At 37.5% G+C, this 22,325-nt stretch overlaps 1 protein-coding gene across 1 annotated transcript; it reads right to left on the reverse strand.

Annotated features, from left to right (window-relative positions):
• Positions 1–2,131: 2,131 nt before the first annotated feature.
• Clk (circadian locomoter output cycles kaput protein Clock) lies at positions 2,132–17,260 on the reverse strand. Its single transcript, XM_046614152.2, has 12 exons — positions 16,966–17,260; positions 14,153–14,197; positions 12,725–12,873; positions 12,476–12,567; positions 11,255–11,459; positions 11,011–11,106; positions 10,751–10,898; positions 10,418–10,656; positions 9,329–9,585; positions 6,353–6,748; positions 5,474–5,650; positions 2,132–4,759 (listed from the first exon to the last, which is right to left on the reverse strand). The coding sequence occupies exons 1-12, from the start codon at positions 17,004–17,006 to the stop codon at positions 4,346–4,348; spliced, it is 2,259 nt and encodes a 752-aa protein (XP_046470108.1). The 5' UTR covers positions 17,007–17,260; the 3' UTR covers positions 2,132–4,345.
• Positions 17,261–22,325: the final 5,065 nt, after the last annotated feature.

Below are 22,325 nucleotides of genomic sequence, written 5' to 3' on the forward strand. Positions count from 1 at the left end.
TTACCTATATATTTAGCAATAACCGTGTTAAAGAAAGTTTGACGCGCTATAAATAAAAACCTATACATTGTACAGAAAAAAGTTTGTAATAAAAGTTATAGGAAATTTTATCATACACAAAATCTGTTGTTACTACATTTTTGTCGGGTGCGGGTAAAAAATCAGAAATACCAAAAATCAGAATGGTCTGCATGAAAACAGTCTCACGATGGCTCATTTTACTCCTTATTCTTTTCGCACTTTCGGAATTTTGTCTTTTCGGTATTTTGTCCTTTCGGAACTTTGCACTTTCGGAACTTTGAGCGTCGGATTTTCGACCATTCGAAAGTTTGATGTTTCGTCAAAGTTTTGTTTCTTTACTTTAATTTTCGCCACGAAAACATTCGGGATTCTGCGCTTTAGGAACTTTTCGAATTCGAAACTTTGACACCGCCCCAATTTTCGATACAGTGAGTCACTTGAGCCACCCTATAACTGCACTATCAAGGGCAATCGTATTACTCAAAGCGCATATTATTGCCCATAGATGTAAGAACGAAGTTGACCAAAGTTCAAGCCGAGACCTGTTTATACCATGCCATACGGTGGATGCGCCGTTTTCGGTCAATTTAGCAATTAACGTCTGTGGCCATCAATTGATTCGTTCATAGCCACATTCTTCACACACAAATAAGGGGTCGTGGCCACGAATGGTGAAGAAAATGTTAAATCAGCTTTCGTCGCTGCTAACATTGCTTTTTAAAAAATTCACTATCAAAAACTTCCTAAAATTCTATAATTTAATAGATTTATGGTACCGAAAACTAATAATATCGAAACCTTTTACGATAATGGCCAAAGATGGTCCAGTGGTTACAAACGGTGCTTCTACCTTACATATTTTATTTTAACCAATATTAACCACTCGCTGAAATTATATAGACTATTTTTCGAATGTAAATTAATTAAACTCGCTATCAAAAATATGTTTTGCTCAAGGGAGAGTTGTTGAGTTCCTGCTAATAGAAGAGAATCAAGCGATAGAATTTCTTTCGCCAAATCCATTCTTTTCACGGCTACTTTGGCCAGAGAAAAAAAAAATAAAAAATGAATAAAAATGAAAGTGAAAATGAAAATAAAACATAATGTATGCAACAGACGGCCGGAATCTGTGTTACCAATAAACGTGATTAAAAACTGGTCATGCTAAGTTCAGGGTGGCGTTACCGGTAATGCTGCTGTAAGCTAATAAATTATGCACTCTAATGCACGCAACCGTTTTTCTCAGTTTTATTCGATCAATTTTCTAATTTTTAAGCTCGATTAATTTTCTTCTGACTTTTCCGTACTTGCAGGCCTTCTAAAGTAAGCCAAATATAATTATTATACATAAATATACATATATATCCTAGTATATATATATATATATTAATATACAGAGTGAGTCAATTGAAATTCCAAGAATGAGTGGTGCTTAGTTGTCGTTTTTTTCGATGGTATGTAACTTATGAAAAGAATCCTATTACATATATATATATACGTAATAGGCTTCCTATCATAATTTTGTGCAAATGAATTTGTCTCTAATACTTTCGCGTTCTACTTTTTATCGCGAAAAAAAAAAAAAAAAAACAGAAATTTGTTTCTAATTTTTGTTTTTTTCTCTGTTCGCTCCTTACGATCGATATTTTTGGCCAAGGATCACGATATGCCCTTTGAGGCGATTCTGGCCCTGCCAGTTACTTATAAAAGATGTGCCGTTATCTAATTGTATGTATAAAGCACATAGGTACGTACACGTCCATGAATACGTTCACTAGTTAATGTTTTTCTTGTATTTTAATCATTGCACTAGAGTACGAAAAATTCGTTAAGAAAATATGTCAACATCTCATAATAATGACTACTTACAATAATGAAATTACTAAAATATCATTCATAATACTAACGATAATAATAATGAAAATAATAATGAAAATAATTATTTAACAATATTTCAATAATAATGATAATAATGACGATGATAATAATAATGGAAATAATATAATGATAATATTAATAATAACAATAATGCAAATAATATACTAATAATAATTCAGCAATACTTTAATAATAGTGATAATAATGATGATGATGATGATGATGATGATGATGATGATGATGATGATGATAGCAATGAATATAGTTAAATAATAATAATAATAATAATAATAATAATAATAATAATAATAATGATAATGATAATAATATTGCAATTGAGCTGATATTTTTTATCGGCGTTTACCTGATAATAAAAAATTATCAATTTTGAGCGACTTTTTCGTACACCGTATATTGTCGTTATACTCTCGATAAGCCGATATCACTTATTTAATACGGTATTTCTACCGTACATCTGGATTATCGATTTCTCCGCGACGTAAGAGGTAATCTTTATGTCATATCGGTTTTAAATTTGCCCTTAAGTAAGTAAGTAAATGCCCCTGAAAGCGATAAGTTTTATTTGTCCCGGGTTCACTTTTTTTTAATCTTTAATTACACGTACGATTCACGTATTCATACCGTTTACACTCCTTCGATATCTCAAGTTTTCATTACATCCTTTTAAGGTTGAAATCTATGTTATGATTCATTTCACCATATGATTATTTATTTATGTATTTATTTTGTTCGATTTTTAATTCTTTCTTTTTAGCTTGTAATTTGGCTGATTCTTCTACTGATGAATCGAAGACTCTTTATTGCCAACGGCGTCACCGGATTTTTCCGCAATATGTCTCTCTTATTATCTCTCTCTCTCTCTCTCTCGCTCTTCTAGCATTATATAAACACTATATAAATATATGTATTGTAACGCGGTACATAAAATTACACCCGCGAGCGTGAAATAGACCAATATTAAATCAAGGCTGTAATACCAACAGTCTGAAGAGTTAAAATAAATATGCACCTAAGATTCGGTCCGAGTAATGTGCCACGATCGGTTAATTGTCTTCGTAAATCAAGCTGAGTGCATTATTTTTAAAATTGCTCCAACTGTCAGCTTTGTAATTACGTTTTTTTTTTTTTAAATTCTGTTCAACTTGGCTGCAGGAAATTTTGTAAAATTTCGAGTCACTTGCAGCAATGATTTCAAACTTTATTGTGACGTTAAATTTAATCATCGAATTTGAACATTTGCACGATTTTCGAAATTTCGTTTCCCTATATCTTCATAATCATGTGCAGTCGGCAAACTACATAAACAAATGTATAAGTTTGGTTACTTAGCAGAATGTTGATCTTAATTCATGCCTAATTTTTTTTCTCATACCTATCCCACCATATGAATAATGTAATTATCCTCCTTTTCCTCTCTTGTAAACTGAGAAGAAATGGAAAAAAATAGAATGAAGAATATCAAAAACAAAAAAAGATCTAAAATGCTGTAGTTCCAATAACTATTCTTATTATGAATATAGTTAAAATTAAAGTTTACACATGAGCTACTGTAATATTGTCATTCGTACTATGGACGTATAATGTATATAGCATAGTGTGTGTTTTAGGTCCGTTCAGGTAAGGTTACTACACGTTTTATAGCCATATACATAACATATTAAATGTCATGAATATTTCTGAGTGTGTACGTTACGCTTATTCCGAAAGACGATTCCTTGGAGAAGTTCTCTTGAAAGGACTTGCTGCTCGTAGCGCACGAAATTCAACTTGCTTAATTTTGATTGGCTGACATTAATTTTCGAAACCGAAAGCAAATTTTCACCGACATGAATATATTCCCTAGAATAAGTCTGTCGAAAAGTGACAGTCAACCATAACCTCTCATCTAGTGAGAACAGCGCCACCGCAATCCATCACGCATCGGTCTCTCAGCTAGTAACCTACCATACTAGTAACATTTTTACGAAGTTGGCCACGCCTATTAACCAGACGAGTTGCAATGGTCGAGCAAGTCCTTTCAAGAGAACGTCTCGGTATGCTTTCTCATCACACAAAAAATTTGATTTAACCCAGCGGTACATTACACAGTTCTCACGAGAGAAAAATAAAGGTGCCACTACACATTGACCTCAGCGATCAAACTTCGACTACACTGTAGCGATACTGCATAAATTTTTTGACAAGCGGAATCCATCAACATGATACAGTCTTAACGTAGCCGCTGATCACTGATTAATCGGTGATCAATATGGCCAACATACTGATTGCTACCGGATGATCCGATGTGGGAAAAGAGCATTCCCGAACGCTGACCAACCTGGAATGGTATCAGTTCGGAAACCGTGGATGTCCTTTCCTTGGATGGTACCGGTGCAGGAGATTGGCCATCGGACTGTTGCTGTTGCTGTTACTGTTGCTGTTGCTGTTACTGTTGCTGTTGCTGTTGCTGTTGCTGTTGCTGTTGCTGGTGCTGTTGCTGTTGCTGCTGCTGTTGTTGCTGCTGTTGCTGCTGCTGATGATGATGATTGTAAGGGTGATGCTGTTGATGGTGGTAGTGTTGAGACGTGCTCGGAAGGTTGCCAGTTTGGTGAACGGGCGCGACCCTTGTCGCGCCGAATTGGGAGGGTGTAACCTGGGCCGCTGTGGGTACCGGACTAACGACAAGTGGATGGACGAAAAGTTCCGACGGAACGACGGAGACCGACAATGGCATCGATACCGGAAATACGCTGGCGTCTTGAACTCCCGGCGCAGACATTGGACGATGTTCTGCGGCGCCTGCGCCGCTGACGCACCGAGTTGTTTGAGGACACGAGGAAGCCTGATACGGCACGCCAACCTGGATGGGAAGCAGTTTTGGACTATTATTTGCAAATATTATCTACCCCTGCGGTAATTCGCCACCCGGTCAAATAGATCGGGATCCGAAATAGTGAACCTCTGGGGAGTGATAAGAAAATCAACCGCCATGTGGATCTAGTGCGGAAATGTATAACGTCTTTGATGGCAGAAGAGACCAACAAACAAACGATTATCTCTAGTTTTTCTATCATTGCCTTCGTCTATTGTCATATGCCGTTCTCTCTCTCTCTCTCTCTCTCTCTCTCTCTCTCTCTCTCTCTCTCTCTCTCTCTCTGTCTCTCTCTCACACACTTCCGGTTTCGATCAAATTTGCGTCGATCAATAGAAAAGTTGGACGCTCTTTTCAATCACTCCTTAGATGGTCACTAATCCGCAATATCGAGGGTCGTCATCCGGTGGCAGAAGATTTGCTACACTGACAAGGGCGTATTTGATCGCAAAAGTCGTCTTTCAACATATATTACTCACTGGGTATTAACTCGACATATATTCTAAAGACAAGTTGAATCACTTGCAAGAAGTTTGCTGTACCATTAGGCTCGTTTTTTTTAGCTGAACGGATCAGCTGTTAATTCTGTGTGACGCCATATTGCTCTAGCCGAGCTACTACTTTGAGCTTTTATCGCAATCTGCCTGTCATCTTCCTTGTGATTGTCGGATTTAGGATGTATTAAGCGCCGGATTGACTTACGTTTATCGAGGGGCAATTGATCCCATATCTGGAGAACAACAGTTGCTCGTAAGCTCTTGTGAGTACTTCCTGTTGGTGAACAATCAGCTGTTCAAGCTCCTCGTGCTTTCTGTGCAGCTCATCCTGCATCTGCTTCTGTGTCGATGTTATTACTATATTCTGTTGCTGGTTCAAGCTCTACGCGTAAAGAAACGCGAATTATTATTCTCGTACATTGGGGGAATTTCATTTTCAAATTATTCATCATTTGCAATTTGAAATGTTACTGTCAAACGTTTCGTCAATAAATTGTGATACATGAGGAGACCAATGCGTAGACGTTTCAATGATAACATTGTACATTTAACGAGGCTGGTGAGTCGAGAATCGATACTTTTTTCATTATTTCACCATGCGATGTTTGTTCGTATAATTATAATTCATCAAATTCACATGCCACGAAGATTTGTTTAAGAAATGTAAGAAACGAAAAAACCCAAATCGTTAACTGAACAATCTCGTCAATCCCGCTAAGACACGTTTTTTTTTCGTATCAAATCACTTTGGTGTCGGTACATGGTAAATTTTTCAAGACGGGAGAGAGACTATTTTCGATTAAAAAATCGAATTCAACATCGAAAAAGAAAAAAATCTGTTTCGGTAAATTCACACATATAAAGAAGAGAAGAAAAATAGTTTTCCCAATATAATAAAATCATTGTGGAGTTCTCGTCGAACTAATCCACAAAATTTCCAATCATTTGAAACTGACTTGAGACAAAAAATCGTTACCGAAGCTTTTGTTTGAAATTCAAAAATCATCTTAGCTTCAGGAATGTGGAAAATAAATTTGATGGGTAAATTAAGTTACCAAAAAGGTGTCGAAAATGCATTCATTACCTCCGGTATTTGCAGGGTTGAAATTCCGATGGGTAGTGTCGGGACCGCGGGACTTCCGGTGATGATCGGCTGAACGGGAATCGCCGTTACGACCTGATTCTGACCGACGAATTCAAGGCACGCGGGGTTCATTTCGCCTGGCTGTAAAGCCGGAGTTCCTTCCCGGACCGTCGTCGGCATCGTCACCGTGGACTGGGAGTTGGCTTTGGGCCTTAAGCTCTGCGGGCTCTGATGCGAGTGCCTCGAGCTCGGCGATCCGTCCGACCTCGACGTCGTGTCCGATCCCGGGTCACCCTGATATTGAGAATGTGGCGTCGCCGCGACCGAACGAGAAGTCTTCAAGGACCTCGAGGACGACGGCGAGGGGGCGAAACCACTTAGGGACAACGTTGCGACCTGCTCGGAAAATACGAACGTATGAATAACATTGCACGTGCATAGAGAAAGTATTTTTACTAACATAGTGTGCAAAATTCGATTTTGCGTACGCAAATGAGTGCGTTAAACGATACATTCCCGCACTAGTGCGGGAATCGAAACGAGATATCTTTTTTTGCAGTGCAACTAGATATTTCGATTAAATTGTCACATTTAACGTCTTTTCTTACAGTAGAATTAAATATTTACACTCACTTCCGCACTAGTGCGGTAATGTACTATTTCACACACCCATTTGGATACGTAAAATCGAAATTCGCGCACTAGGTTGGGAAAAATAATATGCTTAACATGCGCGGGAATAACCAGTTTTGCGCACTAGTTGCTCAATATACTAATTTGAATTTATTCAATATCGCGAAAGAATTGTTTTTTTTTTTTTAAACAATCCAGTAAAACGGAAACACAATTTGGTTCATGGTTTGAAACAAGTGCTAGCTGAATCAACAAGATATTTTTTTCACCTATTTCATAAATTCAAAACATTAGTTGTTTTTTTTTTTTTTTGTCTGTTTTGTGGATACGAGATATCTACTACGTTTTATCGGGTGTCATAGGGGAGAAGTGGTGAAAAACAGATGGCCGAGGTATTAAATTAAATGCTCATTTCGTTGATATTTATTTCTTGTGCGAAGTTTGGTCGGTCAAATACAAAGTGGCAATTCAACAACTGGAACAAATTTTCCACGGTTGCATTATTGCTGCGTGTGTTTCGGCAAAGTAGCGAATTTGACAGTTCAAGTCAAAGTATCGTATCGCACTCGTCTCACCTTCTCATTTCACTCGGTATTTAGAATCGTCCTCATACATGCTCACGTACTCACACTCGCGTGCAATGTTTACCTGTCCGTCTCTATCTCAGATCTTGTACTTGCCCGCGTCGCACCTTGAAACAGATCACCTGTTTACTTCATGTACGATACACTGTCTCAAAGTCACATCTGTGCATCATCCGTGTATCCTCTGGATTTTGTTAAACCTCAGTTGTCGGTCTGATATCGCGCGATACAGTTCGTAGTTCGCACATAACTCTCTCAAATAAAGTATATCTTTTATTGTGTATAATCCTAATGGTTCACACTTGGGTAGAATCGCGTAACGGTCACACGGGGTGAAATTCACCCCAGCCCCAAAAAAGTGCTTGAACAATGAATTCTAAAAATCTAGAAAAAAATAATCCAAGTATTGGTTAAAGATCGCAGAAAAAGATCTCTCAGTTTTCATAAACAAAATTGATTCGTTAAACATTGTAAAACATCGGAGAAGTTACAAGGTAACGAAAAAACGGCGCGTGTATTTTTTTTTTTCTTTATTACAAAATTGATTTCGAGCAAAAAAAGCTATGAAAGTCTATTCCTGAAACATTAAACATAGTTTAAAAAATGTTTGGGGTTATTTTGTGACTCCAAGGGACCAATTAGGGATAGTCACCAACTGTTTTTAATCATCATCACGCCTTACTCAATTCTGTCTGTCATCACTAATTCGCGGATCCCACTTCAATGATCCAGCATTTATCACTTTCTCTCTAAACAGCGTGCTACAATAATTTTTCTATACACAATTTGTGCCCGATATCACTTACGTACAGAATTGCGCTTGCTACAAATTTTCCGGGCCAAACGCGGTTGGTAAATACGGAATTTTATATCATTCACGAACCGACCGGCGAGAACACGAGTAATTTGGATTTTGAAATGAAATCGTTTCGAATTGCGTCTGCTCTGACGATCGTAAGACGGGGAACTTAAGTCGCAGCCGGGAAGCCGAGAAGTTCACAAGTGATTACAACAATCGCGGATTCGAAAATCAGTGATATTAGATTGATATACCAGGCAATCACTCAAATTCCACTCAATTATTCTTTTTTTTAATAAATTATTTCCGCGTTATTTAATTTCAGTAGATTTCAAATGTAATTTCAGTGATAAGTGTGAATTGATAATTCAGTTTAATTTCAGTGGAGTGAGAAATCTTTTCGGTTTCAGTGTTATTCAAGTGGTGGAGTCGATAATTTTTATTTCTGTGATTTTTCGGTCGGACTTTGGTATACTTTTAATGCAAGTACAGTGAAAATACAGTGTAAAAAATGTTGATCTATACCGTGAAATCTAAGTGTAATCAAAGTGAAATCCAAGTGGAACTTCAGTTCAATTTCAACAAGACGGAATCGCCAGGGACCTGTCGCCATTGATCATATGGTGAGTAATCAGTAATGCATTGTTCACTCTACTTCTGTACCTTTTCTTTAACTTTATCTACCTTACTAACGTCTAGGACAATATTAAACACGTCTAATTTAAAACAAAGGCATGAAAGTTTTATCGTTATTAGTTGAAATTTTATATACCAAAAAGGAACAAAAAAAATTCCAGACTTGTATACTACATAAGGCTGTAAACTATTAAAAGATTTGCAGCCCAAGAATAAAAAATGATATCGTTAAGCACAACCAACGACATTTTCACCGCCAAGGTCTGCACGAAATATTCGTACGTTGTTTCGAATTTAACGATTAGTAAATCATTGCTACCGTACTTGGGGTTGTTGGTGATTCGTCGGTGATTCGGGTACGTCGACATCTTGGCTGTAAGACTTGCCGAAATTCCCAAAATTTCTCCTCGACTCTTTCATCACGTCGATGTAGTTGACGACGCTGTGAGTGCAAATGACGAATTCCGGTTTGGAATTCCACTGATTGTAACTGATGTAGTACCTCGTCCGGAGCCAAATCCATTGCTGTCCTTTGGTGAGAAAACGATAGTGGCACGTTGTACCATCACCCTTCTGCATTACTGTAAAAATGGTACATCCAGCCGTTTCAAAAAGCACGAAAAAACATCCGTTGATTGATAATCGCGGTTGAGGGTAAGATTTTTTCCAACCGTCAGTTTCCTACATGACAAAGTCTGCTACCACAATACCATCTCCATTTCTCACGGGGTTCAAGTTAGTGAAGTAAAATTGAAACAACGGAATAAAAAAAATCGCCACTTAGAAAATTTAAAATGATTCTGAAGTACTTGTGTATTTTTTTCTCAAGTAGAATACAATTTGCTGAATTTTGAACGATCTTAAAGTTACGTGATGAGAAATTTTACCTCAAAATGCATCGTTAACGGAAGGACATTCACTTGGATATCAAACGAATGATTCCAATTCGTTAACGTGGATGTCGAGTGATTTTCAATGAGTTCCTAGCGCTCTAGACGATCGTAAGTAAATTCCAAATCTGATAGAATCACGGGAAATTACGACAAGTCGCTGGAAATTAGTGAAAATCTCCCAGAGCCCGGGGAAATCGTTGGAAATCAATAGAAGCCACTTGGTGAATTGGACATGATAGAAAGCTGCTGGAAAGGTAGAAGTCAATAGAATTTTAACGAATCGAAATCATTTCGCTTTTACTGCAAGACTTGGAACGATTTCCATGATTTCCATTTAAATTCGGTCAACTTGACAGATTCCTCGTCATTTCGAAGATCACATTTCAGTCCCACAGGTTTCTTTGATTTACAATTTATGTCCGACTTGAGTGACTGCTCCATTAATCGTTGCACTAACTTTGCAATACGGCATCGTCAATATGAATCTTCACTTAACGACTAGGGATAAAATTCGACTCACAAGTCTCGTGGGACTCGACGACCTTGTCCAGGTCATCCACGTGGTAGTAATCGTATCCCGAGGTGCCGAGGACCTCAATCGGCAAATAGCCGATGATGGGTGGAGCTCGATGATCAAGGAAAAGGAACTTCCACTCCAAACTGTGTCTCGATGTAAATTCAGACTTGGCACTGTCGACGATGTACATTTCGCGAATCAATTGGGACGTTTGAAGGTGCCCGGTACCCACGAATATTAGCCTGAAACATACATGCGATGAAAATAAATGCGAGTTCACTTCACTCTTTATTCGTTCATTTCGTTATTTATACAATTTCTAATTCAAGAATTTACATAACCCAATTAATAATCGAACAATTCTCGCTGTGATAGATAACATGCGTAACCGGAGGCACGAACTTTGTGTCATCGCATAAAACTCCGTCCAAATGACCGGTCGGGATGAAGTTGTTCGTCTCAAAGTTGACGTTTAGATTCGAACCTGAAACGAAGAGTAAAGAAATAGGTTCACTGTTGTTGTTTGCTTCTAATTTCTTCAAGTTTAAACGCTTTAACGTTGGCGCAGGGCGTATAAAAAATTATCCAGGACTCACGGAAATATCCGACAAATTGGACGAGCTCATAAACAGGTTCTTCTCGAAACTCAAGTCCCTCGATTTTTATGTGACACGCGAATGGTACTTGATTGTCTGAAAATTAACGGAACGAGATGATTGCAGACAAGAAATGAAGAGCGACGAAAATCTCGTCTCATAATTAATTATCATATGACAAAGGTCACGCAATTATATCTCATCTCTTTCGTTCCAAATTTGGTATAATAATATTTTTCGACACCTTTGCTCCACTCGCGTTGGTCATGGGCTTCGGTGTGATTCGTGAGGACGTTGTAGAGAAGGGCATGGTCATCCTGGTAGACAATGTCGTAAATCGAGGTGTTGGTAAGGTCGGTTGGAAGGTAACCAAGCAACGACATCACACTTTGAGATGCGTAGATTATGCGTCCGTTGGAAGACAGGACCATTATAAAACCGTCCAACGCCTGTTCAATCAAATCAATCGATAACAGGGATTGCAATTGATCGTCAGCACGATGGTCCATTTAATTTGACACAACAGAAATTATTTTGAGAACAACGCGCCTTGGACAAAAACGTTTATGATAAAGGTTTCACGTTTCGAAGGGGACAAAACAACAAAGCTGAAGTTAGTAACATTAACGTATCGAAACGTTGAAAGCAAAATTACTATTTTGAACCTTTAGAACGCCTGAAGAAAGTCCAATTGACAAAATCTGAGTTTGTTGGTGCTGTATTAACAGTGTATTAAATATCAGGTAATCGAAAAGTTGTAAAATAACGACTTTTTCCAAAGGTGTATCGCTACATCAACGTTACAAACTGCAGGCTAAAGTCCTATCGTACTTTTCATTCGGTGGAGGTGAGAGAAAATAATTGAAACAATCATTGAATCTATTCACTGAGAGAAATTTTTAGTTCCGGTTACCGCTCAGTGCTCAACTATTTACATTTTTCATCACAATCAAAAAATATAGTTCTAGGTAGAAAATGAAAATTAGTTTTCTAGCTTTTGCCGTAAAGTATAGTATCCGTTACTATTCTTTCTCATTACGATCGCTGTTACTATATTTTCTTGCAATTGGTGCGAAAATTTAATGCTTGTGCAACTTTATTGTTATAAATTGACGTTAAAGCCTTGCTTAACTAAAAAAGTAGAGTGAACCGAAGAAACTGATTTCGCGCTGCAATTGCCAAAGAAGGATCGACGATACCGGAAAATGGTTAGGCGTACCTCGTGTTTCGTAATTCCAACAATATTGAAACAGTTTTTTTTAACGATACCTGTTTTACTCAATAACTACTTATATGTATGTATGTATTTAGTATTTAGATTTTTTTGCAATTTTGTTAATTTTCTCCCACCATGCTATGATATAATTATATGGCTTGAAATCTTTATACTTTGCACCGGGATAGAAGAGATTTTTTTTTTTTCATAACTCTAATCGAAACATTGGTTCGAATGGCGTACAGGTACCTCTAGAATTAGATGCGTAAATTCTTCGTTTGAAAGAAACGACGGCTTCCAGTCCTTCTGAATTTCGTGAACCCTTGACCTCATTGCTATTTCTGCGAAAAGCAGAGATAATAAGTTTCATGACACACTGTATACGTAATCAAATTACAGAACGTTCGATTTTTTCTAATTAGCTAAGAATTTCTAGTCATGTTTTTTTATTTTTCTTTCATTCAATTTTTCTGCGATATCTTTACGCCTACTACTAACCGTTATGGTTCTTGAGGAAGGATATCGTCGACTTTAACACCGTGGATTTATCCATTTTCGTCGCATTTGTACTGATCATGCCGCCAAGCTCATTCACCAGTATGTTGAATTGATCCCGTCGTTTCTTCTCGCTCAGATTCCGCGACTTCCTGAAATTCGTTGCTTGTTGCAGATTTCATCTGATCGCAGTCACCATGAAACTCTAGAGATGTGTTTATAATATGAACCGTTCTTGCGTAATCATTATTCCACGTTTTAACTAACTAAATATGTATATATAATCACATACAAAACCAGCGATTAAATTATTGCGCAAGAAAAAACAGAAGCAACGTTTTCTTCTATCCTCGTTAAATTTAATTATTTTTTTATTATTTAGGGACGATTTTTTTCTTTTTTTTCTCACCGTGGATTGTGAATAATAGCTTAATAGCTTTAAATTTTGGAACTTCAATCGGACAAACTAACCGATGTGTTGATTAATATTATAGTTTCGTCGTGATTTCCAAACCGCTGGAGATCTTTTTTGTTTGATATATTTATCGTAAGCCACGATCCTTGGATTGCATTGTGATAAAAAAAAAAAAAAACTCAATTTAAGATCAGAAAGATGAGCTTTAATAATAACAGCAATAACAGCATTATGAATAAACTACAGTCATAAAGTTTTCCAATGGTTACATCTTCTTTTGAAAGGAACAGCGTCTATTTGTCGCACAACTTACGAACGATGAATTTATTCATGTTTTTTTTTTGTTACATTCCTTTCGTCCTTCGCAGCTTTCATTCTTTCACCTCTGTAAGATCGTTTAGTATTCCTACCTTTACCGACCGGGCAGACTCACCGTTTTTCCTTCGGTATTAAATAAACAAACGAACGGAAATGGTGGAAATTTCGACGATGCATTGCTCTTTTATGGCGGAATTCAGGAAACTTAGATATAGGAAGAAGAAGGGTGAGTTTACGCGGTCGGTAAAGGTAGGAGTACTTCACGACCTTAATCTCATGCGGGAAAAAGACCAGTGACGATGAACGTACGTACAAAAACATGCGTCCTGCCCGTCTGGCCTTCAAGAACACGAGACGAACTTTGTAATCTCGCCAGTTTAAAAAATAACGAACCAGCATCGTGTTGTCAATCTAATTGAAGCTATAGTTTCGCATCAATAACAGTCACACACGCATACGCACGCTTAGTTTTTAAAGCACTGTTCGTTAATTTCCCATCTATTCGGTTGCGATCTGTTTCCAAAGTTAAACCGCGATGTATATTTGAAGCTTTCTTGTATCTACCGCTGTAATAAAATCAAAATTACTAGACCATTCAGCTACTTGATGAGAAAGTATAATTAAAGGAAGAACTAAAATGGGTGATAGAGGCAGAAGTGAAGGGGAAAAAAAGTTGTACGTAAATTCGAGACACTTACCGCTTCGTGCCGTCTTTGTTGTCTGTATCATCGTCCATTATGTCACTGTAATACCAATTAACCATCCAAATATCAAGGAAACCCAATTTTTCAAGCGCTACGTACAAGCAGATTATTTTCTACTTCATCAAGCCTTTGCTACCTAATCAATCCACCGAGTTGTTGTTCTTTACCGTTTTTTTTTTTGTATCTCATTTTCATTTTTCAAACGATGCCACACTTTAAAATTTGAACGTGCACATCGCATTCGCCTGATATAATCATGGTATAAATACAGATAACAGCGGGAAATTTGATTTTATCACTATCAAATAAATAACAAGTTTTCCAAAAACAAATCCAGACGTAAGTATTTTGAATATCACAAATCGTAAGAATTGTATGGAACTATAGTATTCTCAATAAGAATTCGGATGTTGAATTGAAAGGCACTAATTATATTTTTCGCAATTGGAATTTGAGAGAAGTTTAAAAAGAATGTTTGCCAAATCTTCCGATATTAGCCGACGACCAGACCCACCCTTTACGAATTAATTGTCATCAATTTTATCTAACAAGTCACGTGGCTCTTGTTTTGCGTACAGAAAAATTGCAATGCGTTTATATCGAGCGTGCAAAATCTTATTTCATTTCATCTAAAGCACTAAGATACAATAATTTTAGTTAATCGAAAATCGTTTTGAAAAAAATTCGAAGCAATCCGTTACGAAGCGTCGATATCTGACTACAAGCTTTTGATCGCCGATTCCTGTATTTTATACTTTTGAATCGAAAACCACGAACTGTATCGACGTGTATATATGCAACATAAAACAATCTCGGGAATTGCACAACAATCATCCCCGTTACGAGGACAGAGTAGTGCCGTAATATTATCCTCTTTTTGTGTCATTTCATCGCCACGACCTATTATAGCACCAAGCTTCGTCACGTATATGTACATGGGTTATTCCACGTCAAATCAGCAGCTCATGTACCTCACCCCCGTTGATTTCAATCATTTCTATGTAAGATGTTCACACTGACCCAAAAAAGTCTCGGAATTATTTTCAGATTTACTTTTAGCCGCCGGTGAGATTTGAAAAAAATTGAGAAACAAGTCCGAAAACATGATTATAGAAAGGCTGAAAAAATTGACACAGGTTCTGTTGTTCAAAATGTGTTCGCAAGCATCGCACGATACCGGGAGCTCGATATTTACGATTTGTTTGCAAGTATTTGCCTTGTCCATGTCGGAATTGGAGTTTTTTTTTTTTTTCTCTCTCTGTTCCTCGATCCAAATAGATCACGGAAAAATGAAATAATGTGATTCTGCAATCTAGTTATATAATCGAGATCTTTGAAAAAAGAACAAATTCTGATGTGGGAAAAACTGAAAGCATGCGAGAAGAATTGTAAATATTGAGATCCCATTATCGGGTGGTGCTCAGAATTACAATTTAAATCATAGAATCGGTGTGATTATTTTGGAATTTTCAAAAATTGCGCCAGTAGCTGGAGAAAATTTGAAAAAAATTGCCGCATCTCTTTTCGGTTGGTAAGAACGATCGTACTAAAAAAAAATAATCAAAATCGAAAAGGATAAATCGAATGGACTGCTGATTTGACGCGGAATGCTCCACGTAGATGCGTAATAATTGGGGCGAAATCTGTTTTTTTTTTTTTTTAATTTTTTTTTTTTCATTCCATTTTCCTCGCCCATTTCACGACCGCGAACTAAGTTACGTACGATACGTATTGTAACTGGCCGCGCAAATAATTCGAAACTCTGAGGTTGCGCAATACGTACATGTATACATACATATATATATATATATATATATGTATAAAATATGGAGAAATGTATAGCGTGTTTTACAAGCATTATACACCGGAATCGATTTAATCACCGCCACCTGTCGACGCTTTTCGCAATCGTCAGCAGAATAGGCGGGCTTCATCCCCCTCCCCTTATCGCCCAATTCCTGATAAGGCGCGACGTTCCGTTAAGTAAGAAAATAAGAAAAAAAGAAAGAAAGAAAGAAAGAAAGAAAGAAAGAGAAATACCCGCGATTATCCGACGCAAAGAAAACCTGAGGGTACATTAAAAGAAAAACATTCGATGCATCGTCTGCAATGCGGCTTCTTCTTTCGAATGACACGCAGGAATCAATGAAACGATGTGCGGTATGTGAGAGCGACATTACAGAGCAGAAAAATAACGAATGAATTAACCCGGTGATGACACAAGTGTTGGTGGGTGGGGGGATGGGAATATTGATAACGAATCGATGATTTAATTCGTCTATGTCGAAGGCGCGGGTGTGAGTTTGCGCGCGTATGTGTGTGTGAAAAAGGTCGCCGCGCTTACCGCTTTCTCTCTGCAACTTGTATTATTACACGGGTATGTATACGTATACACACAGCTCTCTTTCATCCGGCTACGTGCAATACAACAATTCCATATGCTGCTTTTACCAGGAATAATTATACCTCCCATGAAAGATTGTTATATTGAAATTTCGTTTTGTACAATTTTATTTTTTAATTCATTTTCTTATCGCGATACAGGCAGTGTTTTCAAAGAATGGGGTTGTTTTCCTTTACATTAAACTTACGAAACGCGCGACGTATTGCGCAACTTCTGTCTATCACAGTGATCGAATAAACGTCACGTACATACCCTTTCCCTTTCCCTTTCCCTTTCTATTCCCCCCCGACGTCTCGACAAAATCGCGTTACACCTCCTTAAAATTCGAACCTCTTGTTCGGTCATTTTGAAATGAAAGGTTTCGTAAGGATGTGATATTTGGAAAAATTTTACGGAAACTTACTCGGAGTGGCACATGGTCCCGCCACGAATGTAGGAAGACATGATCTCTCTCACCTTCGGGACTCGCGCCAAGTGAGGGGGGGGGGGGGGGGGGGACAGCGTCACGCAATTTCCCGAAAGTTTAATTAACACCAAATATCACGGTTCGCTATTTTCACTAGGATTTTCCACGTTTCCCGGTCCCCGGGATTCAGCTGATACGTCGTACTTGTCACGACGCCCGATTAAAAGGGACGTCATTTGTCTGGAAAAACCGACGCCAAGATCGAGAAGTCGTCGATCCACCTTCGACGAACTTTCTGCGCAGAATGCGCCGAAGGCGGGAGGCAGGCCGTCATTTTACCGATACGGGGGGGAAAACTGCTAGGGGAGAAATGTTCCTAGCGCTCAGTTTAGCATTGATTGTTGTTGTTATACTGGGGAAAATATCGTTCACTCCAACTGCAGTTACCTGAAAATTCTATACGGCCAAGTTCGTACCTCGCATCGTCGTAGTAACGATACGATAGAGTGGAAAGGATTTTCTGAAACTGATATGGGTAATAGTTGCTGTAAAGAAATTTTAAATTTTCAACTTTCAAATCGTTCTTTTGTACCAAATTCAGCGAAAATAAAAAAAAAAAAAAAAAAAAAAGAGAGATGAAAAACAGCAACCGATCGGAAAAATTACACGTATTTTCCATTTGAAAATTTCGAAGCTTCAGAGTACGTGGTTATTTAGAAATTGAATGTTTCAATTGTACAGGCATAATTTTTTCTTTTTTTTTTTTTTTCAAATATATTCTAAAGGTATCCAGGGGGATAATATTTCACTGTATTACAGTCAATGATCGATTTGTACAACTCAAATTCTTTCACCGCAGGGAAATTCTTTAAACTGTAAAATCTATGAGAGTTGATAAGTTTCGTATCGCGCTGGATGTAACAATTTATCTCAGATTTAATTTTTCTTTCCGATTTCATTCGAATCAGCCAAGTTATTTTTCTGGTTCGAGTCGCAAAATGATGGAAAAATGATGAGAAACTTAAAATCGGGCTGTAAGTACACGTCGAAAATTTTCCTCAACATTGTGGAAAAATTCCGTACAAATTTTGTCTATAATTCGATATTTGTCAAACGGCAGAGAGTGGAAACTGATATAATAATAATAGCTGCAAGTCGTCGCAGAATTTACGCGGTCAATTATTCATTTTTTCAAATATATTTTTATCAACTGTCAAATAAAGCTTCAACGTACCCTACAATAAAGTTCAGGCACTACTCGTTGATATTTTTTTTTAATATTACGGACACTTGTCAGAGTTTAATTCTGAACTTATAATGGTAAGGGAAAAGTGGAGAAGGTTGGCCGAACGATACTGATCATGCCTGCAGCTTGATTATCTATCCACGTGTGAGGAAGATCCGTTGTAACGTAAATCCATTTTGACGAATGAAACGCAATTGCGTCGTTGTACGCTTAACCGCAAGTCACGTGCAATGCACGTGAAAAGAGACCTTGAATTTCTTCGCTACATTTATACGAATGCGTCATATAACATAAGGGAAGCTTTTTCAAGCATCGAATCGGAGATTCTCCCGATGCAAACTGAAATTGAAAAGCGGATTGTAATTATCCGTCAATCAATCAACATCCTATTTCGACGGTTAAAAAAATACGTCAGCTCGTAAAATTGGATCTTGACATTTGAAAATAAAAATTGGACGACGCTTTTTCTCTTCTGGACTAAACAAAAATTGAAGCAACGAATTATACGGTTCATTAAAAGATAAAACAGTATTTTTCGCCAATAAAATTTATATATAAGACAAAAGAATTAGTAAAATTTATCAGCTTGTCATATCCACAATTGCATTTTTACGGATCATGAAAAGGACTTGAACGATTTTAACAACGCGGAAAAAAAAGTGATCTTGGATGTATTTGTTACACGTTAACGTATATAATGTGTAATTACGAACTTCGATTAATTGCATAAAAATTTGACGAATCGTTCTAGCTTTCTTCCGCTCTTTGTAACTGTAAACAAATATCCAAAATCAGAATCAATATTTAGCTCAACAAATTCGCTTCGCAAATAATTCCGATCTGGACGTGTCGTCGCATTTTTAAACAGCCGCACGTTTTACATTCTTGGATTTTCTCAGCATCGTCGATTCGACGGCGCGATTAATTAATCTGGGATCAAATTTCTCGCAACTCTTTGCGATCCGTTCCAAATCTCGACCTTTATTCCTTGTTATTATATCCGGGATAATTTTCTCCTTCGTCGAGACAGATTTTATCCTTGTTTCGATTTTTCCTGAAAATTTTCTCTCTTCACAATCGCCTTTCGGCAAAAATTTTCTCACTGATTCGCGCCGTTTTCTAACAGTTTTCGTTTCTCTGGGCGTATTTTTCATCCCTTCGCCAGCCGCTGTTTCTGGCTTTTCAGGGGTTGGAAATTTCCGGCGAATCACCGCGGCACACGTTACATGATTGTTATTCGATTTATCCTCTCTGCTCGAGCGTAAAATTCTCTCACAGCTGAGAGACTTGTCCGTTATAGACGCTCTTATCAGATCGTCAAGTCCGAAATCGTCCTTCGCGTCTAAACGAACTCCCGAATAATTCTTTTTTACAGAAATTTCGCGCCGGCTAATTTTATCAGTTTTCTGCTTCGCATTCATCTCGGAGATCTTTTGTGCCGGCTTAATTGATTGAATTTTCTTCGCTCCATGGAGAGAAATTTTCGACCTCCTCTCGATATTTTCCTGCATCTTCGCCGAAGTTTTTTCATAGTTTTCATTGATCGGTGCGATCTTCAAAGTGCGAGCTTTTTCACGCGGGGTGGATTTTTTCACCATTTTTTTTACCGGCAGTGAACCGCCTGGATCTTCGAATGTTTTCAAGTCGGATTTTGCAATTCTTGCGCTTTCTTCTCGGCCGATATTTATCCCGGAATTTTGATAATCGATCTCTGACCTGCGCTCAGCCGATTTTGGATTGTCGTTTGTTATTCTTTTTCGGCGAAACAATTTTACGTCCGATGCTGATGCCGTTCTATTTTTCAACGGTAAATCAACTCCAACTGTCGAAGGCCTCGTCAACTTTGCCCCAATTGGTTGGCTGAGGAGGCGATGATCGCTGCAAGGTTTTTTTAACTGAAACATACAAAAAACGGTCGTATAGATAAATTATACAGATGCGAATGATCTATCAATTCAAGATTGACGCTCGTTCACGTAAATTATACGTCCAAGTAATTTTGGGAAGGTTCAAAAGAAGTACAATGTGAAAAAACAGATTTCGTACGTTAAAGTTGTTGGAAAAATAATTGGAGCTGATCAAATTTAACTGGATTGAATCAAACAAAAATTTGAAACTTGAGAAATTTCGAAAATGGGGAATAAGAATAAAAGTAAACGGTTGTATGATTTTCAAGAAAGATTAGGAAATTTATCGAGCGCGAGTATCGTTTTGAAGTTATGCTTATTACGTCGACGTCAAATAAATAACGCAAATTATAGATCTATAAACAAAATAACGGCATTAACACTTTTCCAAACACTATTCGTAGCCTTTGTTTTCTCACGATAAGTTCGATGCTCCATTTCTCGATGATTTACTCTGGATCAATCTCGTCAACCAAAATCATAGATTATAAATCCTGCCAACGAAACGTGAAAATTGTTCGTATCAAAGTATGCGAGACGAAAAAATTCAACAAAATTCCGCTACATTAATTGAAAATCGTAAAACCTATGGAACCTAAAAAAAGGCACTTCTGACTTATTCCAATCACCGATTTCAACAAGTATTCGTGATTTATACCGCACGATCGACTCGAAACCCGCTGAAACAGCGAATAGCCGGTATCGTATTTGAATAATTGAACAAAGCAATTTGTTGAACAAACTTTTTACCTTTCGATCCCTCGCAGGTTTGTGCAGCTGCCGTTCTTTGAAAAGTTTCTTCCAACCGTGAGACGAACCCTGTTCCCTCTCGTCCCTGCAGACAAGGCCCATTTTGTGCCGTTTGTACAAAACTTCCCAGACTCCATCCCCGTCGAATACCTAATGTGTGAATTTATAGCGTCATAAAAGGCAGATATCAGAATTCGGCTTATTGTAATGACTCTGTTGAACTCTTGCGAATGATGATATCTCAGGCCTCGGAAGTGTGATGATTTATTTTATTTATTTTTTATTTTTCACCGCCAGTTCCCGCCATACGAGTTAGAAAATCTCTCTCAGTGTATGAGGGAGATACAAAATAATCTGATTTGATCCAAGATGTTGTACGATGAAATATCTTCGAAATCGTTAATTCATTCTTTTGCCAATAATGCAACCTCACTGACTGACTGAAATATATACCTTTCGAAAATATGATCAAATACGATTGAAAGTTTCAATTCAATACGTGTATGTATCGATGGTGTTGAGTCAATGATTTTACGAATCACTTAAATGAAGTCGTTGATATGAGTAGATTTGCAATTGAAATAACAAAGCTTGCAGCGTTGGGAAATCATTAAAAACTGTAAAGTATCTGAGGGCTTGGAACTTTCGTATCGCAATAATCGATTCCTACGATTCGATTTCACCTGAATCAAAAAAGTTACTTTAGTCTTTCGAGTTGAAAAATTATCGAAGATTACGGAATAATACTGGAAAAATTTTTAAACGAACAAACGCGTACTGAAAATTTTATACAAACATAAGAGTAGACGATATATATTCACAGTTTTTTAACAGAAGACTTTGTCTTAGAATCAGATTTTATCCAATTCGGTTAAATAACTTGTACGGAATTCAGAAGCTCGGTGAGCGAATGATTTTTTTTAATTGAATTCATTTGTTGGTTGTAGAAAAAAAAAAAAAGAAAAAAGAAAAACGAATATAATTAAATTGGAATGTAGGAACTCCAAAATTCAACTTTTTCATAATTAATTATTTTTGTTATAAATAAGAAAAATAAAATAAAATCATTCTTCACCTCGTTAGCCATCCTCGAAACCTTGGCCAAGTTTAAAACGTCCTTGAGTCCCAAATATACGGTGATTTTCTTGATCAAATTCTTCGGCAGCGTTAGCAGAGATCCTTCTTTACCCTGAACGATATCCCTCAGGTGTTGAAGCAGACGATCACCTGCGAGTCAATAACCGATCAGACCGATCACGATCGTTGGAGCAAATACGTAAACCAAATCCCGTGACGTATAATTTCCGTGTGTACCGAATATCCGTTGTATGTCATTTTGCATCGTCTTGTCGCGATTGAAATCGCAAAATTTCGCCACTCGGTGGATCGGATTTTTGTGAGGACCGTGGGATATCTTCCAAATGTAGAGTTTCACCTTGGCGATATTCGATGGT

This window comes from Neodiprion pinetum, chromosome 2, assembly GCF_021155775.2.
Source record: "Neodiprion pinetum isolate iyNeoPine1 chromosome 2, iyNeoPine1.2, whole genome shotgun sequence".
NCBI lineage: Eukaryota > Metazoa > Arthropoda > Insecta > Hymenoptera > Diprionidae > Neodiprion > Neodiprion pinetum.

Coding starts and splice junctions, on each gene's coding strand:
- Clk (XM_046614152.2), bottom strand. CDS start 17,006: ATGTCTTCCTACATTCGTGGCGGGACCATGTGCCACTCCGA. Junction 9,586..10,417: donor CGTCGAGTCCCACGAGACTT/GTGAGTCGAATT, acceptor CCATTTTTACAG/TAATGCAGAAGGGTGATGGT. Junction 4,760..5,473: donor TCAATTGCCCCTCGATAAAC/GTAAGTCAATCC, acceptor CTTCCCATCCAG/GTTGGCGTGCCGTATCAGGC.